This window comes from Triplophysa dalaica, chromosome 16, assembly GCF_015846415.1.
Source record: "Triplophysa dalaica isolate WHDGS20190420 chromosome 16, ASM1584641v1, whole genome shotgun sequence".
NCBI lineage: Eukaryota > Metazoa > Chordata > Actinopteri > Cypriniformes > Nemacheilidae > Triplophysa > Triplophysa dalaica.
The window spans coordinates 7,632,405-7,651,627 of NC_079557.1; the positions used below are offsets into that span (position 1 = coordinate 7,632,405).

General features: G+C 40.3%; 1 protein-coding gene across 1 annotated transcript; it reads right to left on the reverse strand.

Annotated features, from left to right (window-relative positions):
• Positions 1 to 384: 384 nt before the first annotated feature.
• Positions 385 to 18,495, reverse strand: bcorl1 (BCL6 corepressor-like 1). The gene is given in 13 exon segments (XM_056769833.1): positions 385 to 2,161; positions 2,480 to 2,654; positions 3,652 to 3,729; positions 4,196 to 4,341; positions 4,439 to 4,605; positions 4,755 to 5,021; positions 6,598 to 6,806; positions 8,277 to 8,720; positions 9,115 to 9,250; positions 11,745 to 11,893; positions 11,896 to 14,278; positions 14,375 to 14,456; positions 18,357 to 18,495. Coding segments are annotated over 12 exon segments (4,473 nt in total). The 5' UTR covers positions 14,381 to 14,456; positions 18,357 to 18,495; the 3' UTR covers positions 385 to 1,848.
• Positions 18,496 to 19,223: the final 728 nt, after the last annotated feature.

The window sequence follows — 19,223 nt, forward strand, 5'->3', positions numbered from 1 at the left end:
CTAAATAATTTGACAGAGGAACTAACACGATTAAATGAAATATCCTCTTCAGCTTCAAAGTTGTGCTTTGATTAACTTCAGGGGTCACAGCGCAGTAACAGTAATGTTACTATCTAGTGCCCTCTTGAGGACTTTATTGCTCTCTTAGCGCAGGACAAATGAGACTGTTGGCTGACCTGCTGAGGGTTCTTTTAAATTAATATGTCGTTTCTATTCTGATTAACAGCAATTCGGGTTTTAGTTTTGATCTTTTCCTATGTTGTTCAAGAAGACTGTAATGTATGGATTATTGATTTTTTTATTGTATTGCAGCTGCCTGGTTATTTAAAAGAAATATGCCACTTGATGCCGTGTGATGTTACAGAAACACAACAGATGACAGGCAAGACTTGACAATCATGCTTTATTCTGGTTGATTTCTTTAAAAAAAAGAATCAAATAAACAGCTTTCCTCTTTGAACAGAGATCACTTAAGCAATAAGCCTTCTTCAAAACCAAGTACTTTCTCCATGACTTGCCGTATTTCCATAAGTAGTGAAACTAAACTCTATCTTTACATCTCTCTGTCTCTTCATTTAAATATCATTTATTGGTTTCAGTTCAAACAAAACTTCATTGATTGTCAACACAAAATCTAGCTTAGCACCAGTACAATAAAACTGTACTTTAGCCTGTTAAAATACTGTTCGCAGTGTGGGAAAACAAAACAACCTCAGGATAAAGGGATTATTAATTGTACATTTCAAATAAAGCACCAACCACACAAAGCAATTTTCAATATATCATTTGTCTGATACACACAAAAAGGGCAAATATATTAATGACTATTAAATTAAGCACATACAACGATCAGTGTAAATAAAACACACCACGCGCCACAAAGCACGCCAATATCTGCTACACCAGGAAAAAATGAGGGAAGATCGGAGAGGACTTCCGTATGCCGAGCACTGGAAAGTAGACTCTAGAAACGGCTCTAGAAAAATCGGCCAAAAAAAAGCACTCCACAGGCTTGTTTCTCAGTTTACCACTTCATAGGTGGATAAAACCAGAGTAGCTGGCGATTTCAGAAATGAAGCAATCAGCCGATTTAATGTCTGCTGCCATACAAATGAAACAGAATAAAGAGTGAGAGGCAGGTGTAATGTTCTAGGCAGAGCTGCAGTGCGATGAGAGTTGTGGTGCTGAGGTATGGAGAACTGCGGTGAGGAACATATGCTGTATGTTAGGGGGGCTTCATGAGGCCGAGAGACTCTTGAAGGTTTACGTAGGAACCATCTGGCCCAAAGGCATTCCTGCTGCTGTTAGCTTGACGTAAGCCTCTTAGCTACACGCGTTTAGTTTACCAAGATAAAAAAAGACTTGGATTACCTCCTTCTAAACGGCTCGCACATCAACGACAAACAAACGTAAAAGCATGTTAATGATAAGTTACATCATACGTGTTCACCCTGATGTCAAGATATACATATATTTACTTATACATATAGGTTTGTTAAAAAAACAAAATTATTTAATTGTGAAAAATACCAACAGAAGTAACCTGAAAGTTGCTTCCCAGTGGAGTCCGTCCTCAGCCTGAGGGGAGGCATGGCAAAGCGGCCCCTTAGGACCCTTTTTCTTTTTTGTTACTGAGAGGGAAAGTGGCCTGTTGAAAGAGTGTCTTTGAGAAAATAGGACCGCTGACACTGAAGATACAAATTGCTGGTAGTGGTAACAGGCCATCAGACGCAATGGAAAGGACCCTCACACGACTGGACGGCACCTCGCTGCTCCCTGTTCAAAGACAGGAGGGAGCATGGAGGGACTGTCGTTGGAGGCCTGGGAACGGATGGAGGGCAGGAGTCGCTATCGACTGCATGGCCTGGCGTTGACCTCTGAATTCTCATCTTCATCTTCTCTGAGAAGTTGTATTGTTGAACCCAGCAGTCCTTGTAACTCCGGCACGCATCGCACCAGCTCCACAGTCTCCTCCCCTTCGTCTTCTTCAGCCGGCCGGAGCTCGTCTGGTGCCGCGCACGTCTGACTGACGGAGACCTGCTTCCACAACTCTGCCAGTGGGATGCCCGTCACCTCGAACTGAGGGTACCGAGCCCGGAAAATCCGTGAAGACATTTTAAGCCGCTTTAGCACGTCCGTTAGCAAGAACCAGTTACAAAAACTGTTAAGAGAAACACAGAGTTGAGATATGGAGCCGATAATTTCGCTGGATTGATTTACTTTAAACTTGAAATGCTACCATCATTTACCTCCCCCATCCACTATAAACCTGAATGACTTTTCCCACATCAGAAATGCATGATGAAAACTGGCTGTCAAGCTTTCTTCATGCTAAATAAATATTAGCAAATACATGCTAAAATATCTTAAACTTACGAAACTAACTAGCAGTAATTAAGCGTTCCTTTGGTCTTGTCTATGGTATTGAGTAAACTAAAATGCTATTAGTGTCCCCTTTAAAACAATTGCCGTCACTCACCCCTGCGTCAGTGATACTTGAACGTGATAGCAGGGAAGCAGGGGTTCTGAAGAGAACTCAAAGACAAGACAGTCTGCATCAGCATCTCTATCCTTCACCTGCTCCCTTGAGTTCTCCCCGCAGTCCTCCTCAGGCTGAGACAACAGAAAGTCCCAGCAAGGTTCCTGCTCTGTCTCTGTAAGACAAATTAAGACATTTATTATATCAGAGGTATCACATTTAGGTGGGGGAGGTAATTTACAATTACAATTGTAACATCATATATCATGTCATGCTACATCATGATACAAACAATAAGATATGTATTGTAGGGCTGTGGTGATTTTTTAATGACAATGTCTGTTTGGTCCCATTGGTTGAGCTGCTAACATGTGACCTGTGGAAACATACTGTATCTGATGTTTTTTTTAGGGTTTAGCTTTCACAGCTCCTTTATTAATTTAGTATTTATTTTAAAATGCTGTTTTTATTTCTCAGTGATGGATAATTTAGTTTTTATAAATGTATATTTGGGTTTAATTAAACCTTGAATGTTGTCATTCTGTATGTACAACACAAAAACTGTTAATTGTTTTGGTATCAAATCATGAGATGGGTTTATCATTATACCCCTTATTATAAAAACATTTTTTAGACAATTAATGAATAGGGTTAAATAAAAATGTAAATTTCTTTATTAAATTATATTTCCATTAAATCAATATTATTTGCAACCACTAAAACATAGACAAAAGAGTAGCAAGGGTCTTTAATTGTATATCACATTAGTTTATTTTACATTCACCTTGTGGTTGTTTATGCACAAATCTTCAGGTAATGTTTTTTCAAGTGTGAAAACTCCAGCATCGGTTAGTACCAAGAACCACCCTATACTTACAAACAGTTTATGATTCGCAACTCTGGTGAGCCATTATTAACTTTCATGTTTTACTAATAAATTATTACTAACAAATCCGTCTGAAGTTAGGCACAGGGATTCACCATAGTGTGATTACTATACTACTTATACTGCCTTCTAGTGGACAACTGTCACAAAATACTTGAAATGTTTTCAGCTTGACACTTGATTTAACAAAGCTATCATCAAGAAATTTACAGGAAAAATCATTTGCCTAAATGAACTTTAATTAAAGCTGTAGAAATGTATCAAATAAATCAACCCAATATCTTACCAAACACAGAGCTACTGTGGAAATCCCACTGTACACTTGGATCTTGATCTGTTCGGCCTTCTAAATCAGCGAAGTATTCTGGGTAAAGGTGATACAAAAACAAAGTGTTGAAAAAATGAAACAGGCTTCCCAGATTTGTGATTGATGATTCCTGTGACTTTTCCAGTTGTTTGTGATTCCCATAATAACAATTTTTTAAACCACGCAAACTTAATTGGAAACCATTATCTAACCAATATCGCATCATAATAGAACTAGAAATATATTTATTCACTACAGGAATGACATTCAGGCCTGGAATACACAATTTATTTCATTGCCATGGGAATCCTAAATAAAAACCAACATAAAGTTATGAATCTGACTAAAATCACCTCAGGAAAATAAGGATATTATGTTAATATGTTTGAATAAGATCTTCAAATAATTAAAAGAAGCCAAGCTGAGGAGGACTGGGAATTACTGATGAAGCGTGTTTACAGAGAAGACACAAATAACATGTTTATTAAGATCATCTAATAATGAGAAAATTAAGCAATTTTACCTTTGAGGAAAGCTTTCATTCCGGGACTCTGTGCTAGTTTAACTGCCGTCTGACCAGAGTAGGTTGCCAGCGTAGGATCCGCCCCGTGATTTAACAGCATCCAAACTGCCGGCAGATTATCAGCTGCTACTGCATCATGAATAGGGCTGCGAAAGGTTAAAACAAAATCAATTCACCATCCTCACGTGAGCTTTTGATTCTCTCTGTATCGCACTGAAACATCCTTACTGTAACACTACTCACCGCGTTCCATCCTGTGCACTGCAGTTGACATCTGCACCGTGCTTCAGCAATATCTGTACTATGTGAGTCCAGCCGCGCGCACAGGCCTCGTGCAGTGCCGTGTACCCTGCGTTGTCACGACGGTTCACCTCTCGTATGTCTTTTTCCAAGCAATATAAAACTACATCCTGAAATTGCCAAAAACACACTATTAAACAAACCAAATAATTTAAGTGAATGAGGACTTTGCTGTTCTTACATTGGTTAGATATCTTGAGGAATAAAACAAGACACACATGTACAACTTCGTATAAACAGTGTGGTGTGAAAGCTCTACCTGGTAACCTAGTCTAGCAGCCCTCTGTAACAGCGTCTCTCCCGCATTCTTATTCACGATCAGTCGACGGACTTCTGGAGGCACTGGACGGCTTGGAGTAGATTCAGGGATATTTGATTTCCCGCCGGCTGCTTTCTTACTAGACAGTGGTGAGGTGGACTGCTTAGGAGACGCATAAGGAGTAGAGGGTTTCTTGGCGGTTTGAACATCCTCATCTGGCATGAGTGTCCCTGTGCGTTTGCCCAAGCTGCTTTTCTTAGTCTTGAGCTGAAACAAACACAATCAGAGCGTCATGCATGAAGGATGTGACATTGAGAGGACAAGCAACTGGTCCACGTTCCAGCTCAACAGAAACAGCTGTTTTGGTCACCCAAAATACCACTAGGGGGCAGCAATAGCCTAACTGAAAAATAGATTTGACAGTACAAATCAGTCTTAAAGTAGTGCTTAAATTGAGCGTTTCCAGCCCTTTTTTACTCTCTCAGTTCCATGGATAAAGCTTATGTGCCCTTTAATCCAAACCAGAAATTAAAAACAATTATATTAATTATAAGCATTATTATAAATTTGATCAAATTGGTCAGAAGTAACATTATTCACTTTTAAACTAAAAATCAACTTGATACTGCAGTAGAAAAACACCCTCATCGATTTGATAAATCTCAAACTAATATAATTTCCCCCACAAAAAGTATTATTTTAGACATGCTTTAAAAGGGTGATTTAATGGTGTTTAATGCATTCTGACTTCATGCTTAACTTCGTCAACTTGCCAAAAATCGAGTTGGACATATTACACAGTATCTCTGTGCTTGATACACTCCCCTGAGGTTCGTATAGGTTTCAGAAAGTTTTTTTTACATTAAAAACCGATACGTCGCAATTTTTCTTAGTCCCTTATTGGGCAATTTTCCCGGAAAAGCACGCCCACGGCAAGGCAAAAGAAATAGCCCACCGACGCGTAAATCAACAAGCGAAATGAAGACCCGCTTACCATCACGATCGCATGCACTGCGGGCCTGCAGCTGCGGCGGTTACTCTTGCGATAGTGAGAGAAGTTGAGGTGTGTTTGTTTGTTCACAGCATTTTAGTGATGTAATATATATACGGTGGAGATAACGCTGGATTTGCAGATTGTTTGAAACTGATAGATGAAGCGGTCGCAGCGCTAAAAGATGCCGGACATGTACCGCACGCAATAAGTCGAACTAAGTCATATGCCTGATTTTTGTTGGCAATCGGTGTGAACGTGCATGCTATCAACTATACAAATTTATACTGAATCAACAGTTATGCAGGGATAATTTGATGATGTATTGTGTGCTCTTGATTTAGTTCCTACTAATCCACGCACACCTCCAGGAGGTCTTCTGTTTTCGGAAATAATCGTTTCAGCTGTATCTATCTTGTATGAATGTGATCAAACCAAATAATCTTCGAAGATATGAAGTATGCAATACAACTCTATAGGTACTCAAGATTAATATGAGATTGGCAGAAACTGTGCGTTCAACCGGACCTTTAAGTTTTACATTGGTTTGAATGGGCAACACACTTGATGGGATGAAAATATAAATTAGAACTATGTAAATAAAATCTAACTTAACCCCAAAAAAGACTATTCTGCCAATTGACTCACTATGCCAGTAAATGAGGGATGAGATCTCTTTGGTTACTGACATTCTTCCAAATATCTTCCTTTGTGTTGGGCAGAACAATGCATTGTCAGGTTTGAAACAATCCGTTGTCAGCAACTGATGACAGAATTTTCATTTTTGGGTGAACTATCCCTTTAAGCCACATTTAAAATCGCCAGCAGGTTTTAAAAGATGCTTCAGCTCACCTTCTTCTGATCCTCTGTATCACATAAGTGTTTACTTTTGAACTTCCTCTTTCCCGAGGGTTTGTCTTTGGGAGGTGGGGCAGGAGGACTTTCTTGAGGTCGAGTTGATCCTGAGCGTGTGAACAGTGTCCGTCTAGAGCTGATATCTGGGCTGGACACTCCACTTGTCAGCGTTGCACTGAGACAAGGATACACACCAATCTTCTCATCTGAAAAAGCACAGCCCGACTTAACTCATTGGCTAGATCATAATTATTTCAACTTAAACCCTTTGATTAAATCACTCATTAAATAATGGATGGACAAATGGAAAGCTCAAGGGGAATGCCGCAACAAATAATCTGCAACACAAAGACAGAGCTACATACAGCAAAGACAATTTCAAATTTCGAAAACAGTTTTTCTGAATTAACTATTTAAAGGTATGTGTTTAGCTAAACTGATCGTTAAGTTTTATTCTGTGAACTACGAACAATATTTCTCCCAAATACAAATATTTCTATTGCATTTATTTGTAGAAATTGAAAATCAAAGAAACAGGTCAATATAAAGATGCTCTGAATTTTTCAGACCTCAAATACTACAAAGGAAGCAAGTTCATGTTCTAGGAATGTTCGGCAACCAAAAATATTTTGGCCAAAAATAGCAAAAAAAAACATGCGATGAGAAAGAACGACGTGTGATCAGCAACCAGCGCAGGGAGAGAGAGAGAGCTACGGGCGCACTTTATCAATAAAGAAAACATTCAGCGTTTGTGTGGATCATTTTTAAGTGCTTTTTAAGTAAATTCGTCTTTAACAGTCGGTAACTTGTGTACTTCAGACTGGAGCGGGCGGTCGGACAGTAGCCACTCGCAACATCCTTTGACATCATTTCCTGTACTAAATAACTTGTCAACGTATGTTCTGTGCATCCCGGCCACAAATGCACCTTCTGAGAGAACAGTCAGCATTTGTGGGCGCAGTTTGGAGGAGAGACGTCAACTGAAATAGTTGTCAATCAGAATTGCTTGCATGGATGATTTCTTTTCTTTAAATCTTTTTGCAGTGTAGCCTATAATAATCCAACAGTTTTTGTTTATTCATATCTTTATCTTATAATGTTAAATGACACTTTTAATAGTTTTGTTGCAGGGGTACAGAGTAGCATACATTCTTTCAGCTGTCAGTTATAGGCCTTATAAAGGGGACTCCAGAAGGGAGGAGGCTAAATTTTAGCCTACTTATTCTGCTTCATTTTCTTTTAAGTTATACTCTATTATCCTACAAGCAAGACAAAATATAAAAAGCACATTTTGACCATTCAATTTATGCAATAGTGAAAGAATTGGCTAAATAAATAGAAGAAATACGAAAAGCCATGTTCGGTATTCGGCCTTCGTCGAGTGTTTCATTTTTATTCGGCTTCGGCCAAGAATTTTTTAGGTGCATCCCTATCATATTCACTTTTAAGCAGAAAAACAGTAATTTTGCACATGTATTTAGGAAAAAATTCCACCCAAAAAGTCTTTCACATTCCTGAGATTTGATTAAATGAAAATTTGGAATGTTTCATATTTTTTTAGCGACTGTACACAGTTCAGTCCCTATTTTCACTTGCGAATATCAAGTTAATGCAACTCAGTGCTAAACCTCAATATTTATCAAGCCTTAAACATCTTTACTCACTAGTCGTCTCACCGTCTTCCACGCCCAGCTTCTCCTCCTCCCCATCTGCCACCTTTTCCTTCTCTGTTATGTATTCCCCATTCTGATATTTACGATTCTTGCAACGTTTCCTTTTCTTTATTGACGAGGCGTCTCCACCCTCACCGGGCCTGTCCTTGTCCGCATCCACCTCCTCAGGCAGAGGATTGATCCGCGGCCTGCCACGCGGCCGGCGGATTGGTCCAGGGGGTGGTGGGGTAGGAGGTGGTGTAGAGGGAGCATCAACTGGGGGAGGAGTAGGTGGAGCAACGAAGCTCCAGTCTCGGAGCAACGCTTCATCAGTTCGCCTGCGTCCTCGCCTCAGCCGAGGAGAGGTCTCCTCATGGGAGTGTGATTCCTTACTAGGCCAGCCTGTACTGCTGAAAGAACTCGAGTCTCTCTCTACCGGAGGACTTCGACACGGACTGCTAGCAGAATCTGGGAGAAACATCCATGAAAGAATTCTAGTAAACCTCTGATGTTCTGTTAACTATTTAATTTTCTAAAATCATAACTTGGTTACATGAGAAATAAACAAAACTATAGCATTTAATATAAAGTTTTTTATACCTCTTAGATCACAAAACTTCAGGTTAGTTTTAGAGAATCCTCTGCCCATCTGCCATTGGTATGACAAACTTATAGTCCTGCCCCCAAACTAACACCATAGGCTAAATCAATGTTGCTATGCTGAACAGGTCACTTTTTTTGGCAAGTCCAAAACCAATGGCTTACTTATAGTCGGTGCTGCATATTAAACTGGGGTATGTGAACGTATTTAACATTAAACAAAACTACACACTTCACACTTAAATACAAGCTGGGTTAGTACCTATTTTGTTCAAGATGTTGTCCTCTATATTAGCCGGACTGCTTTTCCTTTTGCGAGTCTTTCCTGTGACTTTGGGAGCTGGTTCCGTTTCATCCTGAAGAATACTTCTTCCCACTCCAGTCGATGGATCTTTCTTCTGATGAAGTACAAAACACTGTAACTCATAACGTAACTCAGCATTGTGTCTTTCAATAACATACATATTTATAATTAAGATTAATGGCTAGTTAAGCAAAAAATCTCAGGAAAATCTAATTTCCTATAATCCCATCACTGGCTCATATTCCTAATGCCATCATCTCTCACCGAGCCGTTTCACTGGGTTTAGGCTCGCGGAGCTCATTGCACAGCAGAACTCTCGTCACGAAGTTACTCCCACAATACTGTAAGTTAAACCATTTAAATTTCCTACCAGAACACCATCAAATGTTCTGTTATGTAGCCGAACTACACAGGTTTCATTACTGGAAAACAACCTGATGGTGAAGCGCTAGTAGGAAGCAGACCGAGTTAAAACTGTTTCTGAGGTAAAATGAAAGAATGTTCTGCTTTAATAAAAATGAAACTATGTCGACAGCATCTGTGAAGCCTGTTTCAGAGAAAATTATTTTCACCCGACCCTCAGTTCATAATAACAAACACAGAAATGTGTTTACAGTAAGCGAGTGTAGCCCCGAGACAGCTTTACCGTGGCTCAGTGGTTAGAGCATGGCACTAGCAATGCCAAAGTCATGGGTTCGATCCCAGGGGATTGCACATAGTCAGAAACAAATGTAAAATACAATGCAATGTAAATTGCTTAGGATAAAAGCGTCTGCCAAATGCCTACATTTAAATGTAAAATTTAACATGAGACTAGGGTGATAAAATCGCTTATCAAACTCCTTTTAGAGTAAAATAAAATCCAGCAAATTTAATAATTCAAACAACAATCCCAGAAAGAAAAAACATCAAAATAATTAACTTCTACTAGTCCCACCTTGACAATGACAAGCTTAGCAAAGATTATAAGTGCAGTGGAATATAAAAGTGGCATTCTACCGCGTTTGAATGTTATTACGACATGTAAACATATGAAAGTATCATTTGAAATACGGTAGAACAGCACTTCTATATACCTCTGCGGTGTGCTGGAATGTACAGCATCTGCAAAAATGTAACTATTTTCTCAGTTTCCCATTTATCTCTGCTTTAGTCTCCCAAACCGGAAACTGCCCAGGGTTCTTCTCGTGAACCGGATAAGTAACACGTGCATAGTGCATACAGCCAATTTGTTTTAAACCCGGAGCAATATTTATATTAGACATCACTGGGTTTGAACAATTGAAACTATAACCCATTGTAGGGTCACATATAAACCATTTGATGAGTTTATTTAACCCAATAGTTGGGTTCGTCCCTTTTTGACCCAATGCTTGGTTGAAAATAACCCAGCATTTGTTTGTAGCCTCGTGTTCACTTTTTACTCAAATATAGCAAATAACGTGTTACTCTGTGTTACTTTGATAAATAAAACGTGTGAACATCCTTAATATTTGTTAATCACAGATCTTATTTTTTGCAAGCCTATGGGAAAAATACATGGCGCTAAGACTCTGGTTGGTCAACAAAAATACGTCATCTCTGAGGTCCTCTATTATAGGCAAATCTATGGTTTGTTTTATTATGTTAAAATATAACAGTTCAATTAGTTTATAAGTGAATTTTCTTTAATCAAAACATATTTCAAAATGTAACTCACTCAAAGTGAAATTTGTGTTATGCCATAGGCTTTATGTAAACATAGATAAGTTTACTACTTAAAAAGGGACTGTGCATATTCATTTTGTATTTATAAACATACACATATTTAGGAAATATTTACATGAATTTATTTATATTTTCCAATAATTTAGATTATATATAAATGTTCATAAATGTTTATATTTTTCTGAAATATAGGCACTGTATGTGTATGTTTTTATTCAAAATGAATATGCACAGTTCCCAGACATATTTTATGTAAACACAAACATTTCTCTGGATGCAATAAGACCTTTGACAGCCATAGAAAAAACAGATGTGTGACCCTGGATAAAAACACCAGCCTTGTGGGACATTTTTAGAAACTGAGATTTATACATAATCTGAAAGCTGAATAGTTAAGCTATCTATTGATGTACAGGGTTGATAGGATATGACAATATCTGGCAGAGATACAACCGTTTAAAACTCGGGAGTCTGAGGGTGCAAAAAAATATATATATATTGAGAAACTTGCCTTTAAAGTTGTTTATCAGAGGCACTGTAGCAGGCCATCCACTCACATAAATAAAGTTTTATATATTTAGGGTAGGAAATTGAGAAAATATCTTTGTGGAACATGATCTTTACTATATATCCTAATGACTTTTGGCATAAAAGAAAAATCGATAATTTTGATCCATCCAATGTATTTTTGGCTTTTAAATGCTCCCATGCTACTTAAGACTTGTTTTGTGATCCAGGGTCACCACAATTTTAAGACCACCCACCCATAGTCCGCATCAAGAAAATGTTATTATGATAAGTCATGATGTGCAGCTGAAGCAGATACATAACAAACACTCTTAATAAAAATCCACATCAATTGGAGTCGAAATGAATCTTACCCTTTTATGAGAGGAGCCTTGCTTGACACATGGACTCTCTTTATCTTTCTGCTTCTTAGTTATTGACCCAGTCTTTTGTGTTTCAAGATGCTTCTTCTCCTTGGCTGGCTTTTTGACTTTTTTCTGTTTGACAGCTGATGCCTTTCCTTGGAAGGTATAACTTCTTTGGCTCCATTCATTTTTTTCTCTCCCTCTGCCTGTACAGTCTGAAGGAGGCATAAGGCCTCTTCCTTAACATGTTTCTTTTCCGATGCCTTTTCCTCTTTTACCATTTCATCCTCTAACCGTTGAGCCAATTTCCTCTCCTTCCATTCTCCTTTGACACCTGAAGCACTCTTTTTACTAGGAGTACTGGATTTCATTTTTTGATAACCATCAGATGGCAGATTTTCACTCGGTTTCATTTGTTTCTCTCGTCCTTTTTCTCTGGCCGCAGAAATACTTGTGACCTCCTGTCTACTCAGAGCTGCTGTGGTCTCCATTATGGCCTGTCCGTCTATGGCTCTGAATGTTGGAGAGCCAGCAGTAAGGGTCTGCTGCAATGTTGAGTCCTGAAACCGGTCCGAGCTGGCAACCTCAGGCCTTTTGGATCCCACAGTAGACAGACAACAGTAGTTCCCCCCTGTAAGGGCAGTTGTCTCGAGAGCTTTCTGCTTTACGATTGACTCTAGGTTGGATAAGGGGGATTTGTCTTTCTCCCACTGACCATCTTCTACTTTAGTTGGGTTTAACTTGGAATTATGGAACAAAGATGTCTCACAATTAGGTACATTCTTAGTCTTTGGGGTAGGAGTCTGACTTGGCCTCTGCAATGATCCCCCTTGGGAAACACATGGTGGTTGCCATAATGATTTAACCGGAGATGTGAACAGGGTACCTCCTTTTCCACAAGCTGACTTTCGGTGGGGTTGTGAATTAGCTGTTGCTGACAATGGGTTGGATGAAATACATTGTGCTCCAGGTGAGCGGGTACTGCTTGAGAGCTTGCCAGCTTTATTATACTGCGGACCCTTTCCAGCAATTGGTGTTTTCCTGTCTTTGCAGACAGGCTGCTCCCCTTGGTCAATAATGGATATAGTTTCCTGTTTAGCAAATGTCTGGATGTCTTCAACAAAAGCAGCACTTTTTCCATCTTTGCTACGTAACGTAGATGCTAAAATGGGACTTGCCACTCCTACATACGTACAAGGGAGGTTGTTTATAGACCCGGGTGATGAGACTTTGGTCCAGGATGCCGTTGGTTCCAATGCATGGTGATTTGTTAGTTTTGATTTCTGAGTTGTGCCATTTCTCTGAGTCTCCGGATGTTGGGCATACCTACCGGTCGAATCAAACGATGCCGAATGACCCTTTTTCGAGCCAGTCATGTTTTTCTGATGAGGCTCGACAGAATGATGTTCCGTGGAAACAGTAGGTTTGTTCTGTGCGTCTTTAATGCTTTTTGAACGTTTGGACTTTGCAGACAGATCAAGAGGCACATCTCTTGACTCAATAGGGCAAGACACATTGTGCTCCTCGGGAGTGGACAGAGTTTTGGGTTTTAAATACGCCAATGAGGTCTTTTCAGCACCTCGGTACGTTGAACCTTTTTCGACAAGGTTAAGCAGCCTGCTTTGAGTGGTGATATTCGCTAGAGCTGGGCTGCAGCAGATGGCAGCGGTGGGCGAGATAGTGTACCGGGTTGGTTGAGCCGAGCCTTGTGAGGCCTGCTGTACTGGGAGGGCTATGGCTGGTGCTGCTACAGACGACATTGTGGACATATGTTCAGCTCCACCTTGAAAGCCCTTAGTATTGGACAAAGAGACTTTAGATGCTGCAGACTGGGACTTCTTCTCACCGCCAGGCCCTCTCCCCACTGAGAAGTGATAAGGGTATGTTTTCAGCATGGATGCCGTGCTTGAACAAGGGTTTTGCGCTGTGCAGTCTTTTTGAAACTGGCTAGCTGTAGCTTCTCTTAGCGCTGCGATCTGACCTAACGCTGGAGGCAGGGTGATCTTACAAAGAGGAGATGAAAAGTTGGAGGAGGGAAGAAAAGCAACAGGCTGGCCAGGTTTGAACAGCGTGGAACACTGGAACCCTAACGGTATGCTTATCACAGGTTGGGTGGGTGCTGGTGTGTTAGTCTTTTTATTTGGGTTTACACTACTGCGAATGGAGTTTACAGGCTCCTCTGCGTTGACCGTTTTACCACAGGTCCACTGGTGAGCAGTGTAAATACCAGTACCATCAACTTTGCCTTTGGAAACCTCTGTTCTGTCAGACAACAGTGCGCTCACAGGAGCAATGCTGTGAGGTTGGGAGGTTGGGACTTGGGGACAGTTGCTGGCCTTGCTGGCGTCGGAGCAGCCGTCGTTTGTTTTGCAGTCTGCGGTCGTCCTCAGCTTGTTCTGCTGACTTTGAGGTACATCACCTCTGAGTTCAAGAGGCAGAGTCTGCTGTGGATTCCCCACCATGCTCTCAGACACCTGGGTAGGGGCACTGCTCTCTCTACTCACCGTCCCTCCATCCCCTACATTCATTGGGGAGGGATCCACCTGGGGGAGATAGAGAACAGAGGCTTTGACTTAGGAAGGAAAAATAGAAATAATAACGTAAGAGTCAGAGGGGGAACTATAACAATGAAATGTTACCTGCATAGGCGATTTCTCAACACATTACTCAGTGTGTGTGGATGAGTGATTTTTCACAGAATTTGCCTTTGAGCGTGCAGTGCTGTGGCAAAAAAGACAAATCATTTTTGACAAACTGAGCATTTACATATATTTTTTAGTACAACAACTCTGAAATTTAACCCCAATAGAATTTTACTTTAAAAACTTTGTCAGTGGCCAGGTTTCCATAACCCTGGTGTTATGCGCATTTTAAAGTTTCGCATCAGAAACAAGTGATGGAAATGAAATTAAATCTCTTAATTCCTCAAAATAAAATTTATGCTCGCTTGAGGTGGCTTTTATTTTGTTTTATGCGAATATTGGGAGATGGAAACGCATTAGCTGAAGTTATTCTAAATAGTGTCTTTCTGGTTTCCAGATCTTTTTTATTTACTGTTGGTCACTAGGTTACCAATACCACTGTGATCCGCTCGAGAAACTTGATGTAAACGCACCAATTACGCATGAAGTTTTCCTTCTTTTATTGCAAACTTTAAAAAGATTTGCATCACGTTTGGATGGAAACCCAGCTAGTGAAACTTAAGAAATAAGGAACAAATAATTCATTCATCCGATAACAATTTTACACTGTTTAATCACATTTCAATTATAAGAATTAAAAATACAAATAAATATTACTTTTAAAACAATCAAGCCAATTTTGTGAAAAAATGTTTTGTTCCATTAAAAAGAAACTAAATAAAGCTGAGCAATGCCGTTACGTCTTCGCTTTAAATCACTCTTCCCTTAACATACCTCTTATTAAACAATCTATGTCAAAAGCAACTTCATTAGGTAAATTAAAATGAAGGATACAGATTTCACTCTAATATAGTACACTAATACGAGACATCTTGTAAACACATTCATTAAGTTTCTAAAAAATTTGCTTAGCTGGTTAAACATTTATCTGACATTCCAACAAGATGTACTAACATCAATGACAATTCCTTTTAGTGCAGAACCATGCATGTTAAAACTCATTATTAAATTATTCTGGATCACATTATACTTTCTAAATTAGACCACTTGAAATGATTCAAGCAAACACTTCTAAAATGAAACTTAACAAAAAATAAAAGGATGATTCTGATAATATATTCTTGTTTGACGTGTCTCTTTCCCTGTTATCTGACAAAACTGACACTCTAACCATAAGGCCACACATCTAGTTATTTTGTTACACACAGTGATATGAGCTGGAAACTTCCTGTGAGTAACAGAGGTTTCCTTAGTCAAGATGTCACAATTTCCTTCAGATCATGACCTTTGTAGGAATAGAGATGATACCAACAGCGTTCAGATGCAACCATGTAAAATAATACACTGATCTACTGCTCAGTGTCCCAGTAATTTACATTTTTAATTACACATTTGCAAATGCAAGCTGTCATCCTCTGCCTCTGACACTGGGCGATATAAAGAGATGGATTTCAATTGAATGACCAAACTCACTTAAAGGGATAGTTCACCCAAAAATTTAAATTCTGTCATCATTTACTTTCTTAACCTGTTTAAATGTCTTTGTTCTGCTAAACACAAAGGAATATATTTGGTAGAATGTCAGTAACCGAACAGATATCTCCCCCCATGGACTCCCATAGTATTTATTTTCCCCAGTATGGGAGTAATTGCGGGGAGATCTGCTCAATTACGGACATTCTTCCAAATATCTTCCTTTGTGTTAAGAAGAACAAAGAAATGTATACAGGTTTGGAACAATCTGAGGGTGACTAAATGATGACAGAATTTTCTTTTTTGGGTGAACTTTCATTTTAAAATCTATAGGGCAAGCACCTTCTCTAACGCAAACAGCTGAAGGGACAGTTTCAACTTCAGCAACATTGCAGCAGAGCTCACAATGCTAATAAGATCCCAAACCTAAAGAAGGGGCTGGTTGCGGGCATGGCAGAGATCACAAGTTTTGTGGGTTGAGGATACAGAACTCAGAGTCGTGCAAAAGTTGATGCTTGTTTGTCTCATTACGTCTGTGGGACAAACCACAATACATCAAGAAAACAGCAACAGTGTAGAAATAACAGAACCATAAAAAATCATCTGGTGACTGAACAAACTCTAACTTTGGCTTTACATCTTCAAACTCTAGCTTTACATCTTACGTCCACAGACAGACTGTAACACGCTATAGATGTTTAGTTATAATGAGGTGGTCAAGCTGTGATTTAATCTAATTCCAATGCTGCTGTGATGGGCATAACAAGATAAACAGCTAAACATGTTTATAATAGCCAAATCAATATCGAATCAAATCGAATGCTCTCAACTTAAACTGAGGATGAAGTTTTTGCATTCAATGTGGACGTAGCACTCAAAAACATGTTCTTAATTAGAAGTAAACAATGAAATTATTAATTTTACACAGGCAAAGAAATTAGATACCACATAGATTTAACTTCTATCACAATCGACCAACATCTTCACAACACAAACATCGTTAGCTGCTCGATTCGCATCAGAATGCGGGTGAGCGCAGCAGCAGCACCACATTGTCGATGCAGGTGACAGCTGTATCTAAAATATGAAGGAAAACTGGACATCTTTCTGACTCTAATATAAAGTCCATCTGATTTCTGAACCTGTCTGATGTGTAAGTTCCTGTCTCGTATAGGCCTTAAAAGTCTGATGATTAGAAAGTTTATGAGATGATTCCCTGCTATGCTGCTGCTAAACAACAGATCTGAACAATTACTTCGGTAAATACTTAATCGTAATTCATTCGGATTATTAAATCGGAAGATTAATCGCGTAGAAATTGTATTTTTCTCTTTTGAATGTGGTAACCAGCGCAATGAAAGACGGAAAGGCAGAAATAAGCATTGTATCCTCTCCAGACAAGAGCTCCGCACACTCGCGATCCCCCGGTCAGTCTGACGGAGCTCCGCAGCCCGAAGCTCGTATGCACAAAGGAGACAATTCTACCGTAGATGATGCCGAAATGCCTCCATAAAGCAGTCGATGACCAGCCAATGTTTACATTTTCACGTATCACACTTATTTACATATTATCCCAAAGCATCGTCCAAAAACATAAAAAATGTTTCAACTCTGACCAGCCCCCGTTATAGCTGGAGATACCAAACCCCCCGTATCACACAATACAAGTATCTCAGGTGATACGAAACGCCCCGTCTGCCGAAACAGGAGTAGCCTAAATGATAAATATCGTCACATTTTCAGGGACACAACACGACGTTTAAACCCACAAACAACACGATGTAGGTCCTCTTAGCGGGGATTAGCCGAAATAGAAATTTCCTTCGCAGAAACAAGCGAAGGCTACACGGCTGATACTCCGTGCGGCCACAATGTAGCCAAACTAACCGACACGTTCGCGCGGACGCATCGCGCCGCCCGACAACATTCACTGGCCGAACCGTGTCAAACTCAAGTGACCGTTTATGTTTCACTGGCGCGAGGCGAGCTATGACGTCTTTCCCGAATAACAGCTTTAGAAATGCACGGGGACAGAAATGTCACGCGCACGTTTAGGGGGACGATATCTCCTTCACGAGGAAGCATCGTACTTTGACTGTCCCCGCACGTTTGCCCTCTCGGAGTGTTTGGAAACTAATAGCGTCGGCGAGTTGTGAAAACGTCCCCCTGTTATTATCGTCACTTCTGCAGCATGGCACGAGGAGCGAGCGTTGCAAGGTGTACTAAACTGAAGGAGCGATTTTCAGATCCCTGCGCAGCGAAGTCTCCCCTATAAAGCAACTATAGGTCTGCATTACTCTGCTTGGAAATGTTTCGACCAGCCGCACGACACTAAATGTTTCCGAGACGGTCTGGCATCGGCCCGTGTCAGAGCAGTCCGACGACCAAAATGTTATGACATGCCACAGCCCCGGAACCGACTCCTTGGTCTATCCAACGCTGAATTATTCCAAAAGGTAATTAGCGAGCCGGATAACGATGTCAAATCGAACAAACGTGCACTAACCCGTTTGACCGACATTTGGAGGATGTCTGCGCATCAAGATCAATGCTTTAATCCCTTCTTCCGTTCTTGTCGGTCGCAGTTCACTAATCTCGACGATTTTCGGTTCTGAAAGTCCGGGGGGGTTCGTACCGTATCTCTCTGTCTCTGGTCTGGCGAGAGAGAGAGAGAGAGAGGGGCAGATGGAGCAGCGCTCGAGTGGGAGTTGTAGTCTTCCGACATCCACGCCCTGAACTCCTTCGTTCTGAGAAGGGAGGAGCGAGGACTGCAGGTCCCAGCATGCACCTCGGGAATCCAGCCGCTCGAGGGGAAAGGGGATCGCAACGGTGCGCTAAACTGAAAACCCGTACCCGAGTAACAAAGTGAAAATACACCCTCTCTCAATGAAACCCTTGCGTATCTCGAGCGCAACACGGTAGGGCCAGTGACAAACACGTGTATACTGGCATGATATCGCTATAAAATGCACACATTTAAACTACGGCGGGCAGGCACAAAAAGAGTTGGAGACGACGTCGGTAGACAAACATTGCTGCGGTATTGATACACGGCACGCGGAGTTAAGACCCTAGCTGGCGGGTGCGATGAAAACTATTCCGACAGAGCCACAAGACTGATATGATAGGTCCTATGTGTCCACCACAGCCTTTTGAAAAGATCACCAACAGTCTAAGCACATGGACAGAGATACGACCTTACTACAAACGTGATGGGTTCAAATGTTTATTCCTATTTTAAAGATCTACAATGCTATGCCTGGTTCACCGTGTGCCTGTTTCTTGTACCAATGGTTAATAAAATACAGTTTAGTTACAGTAGAGGCCTGTGACATGCTTGCTATATTTAAATAAAAAACAACCTAGCCAACTG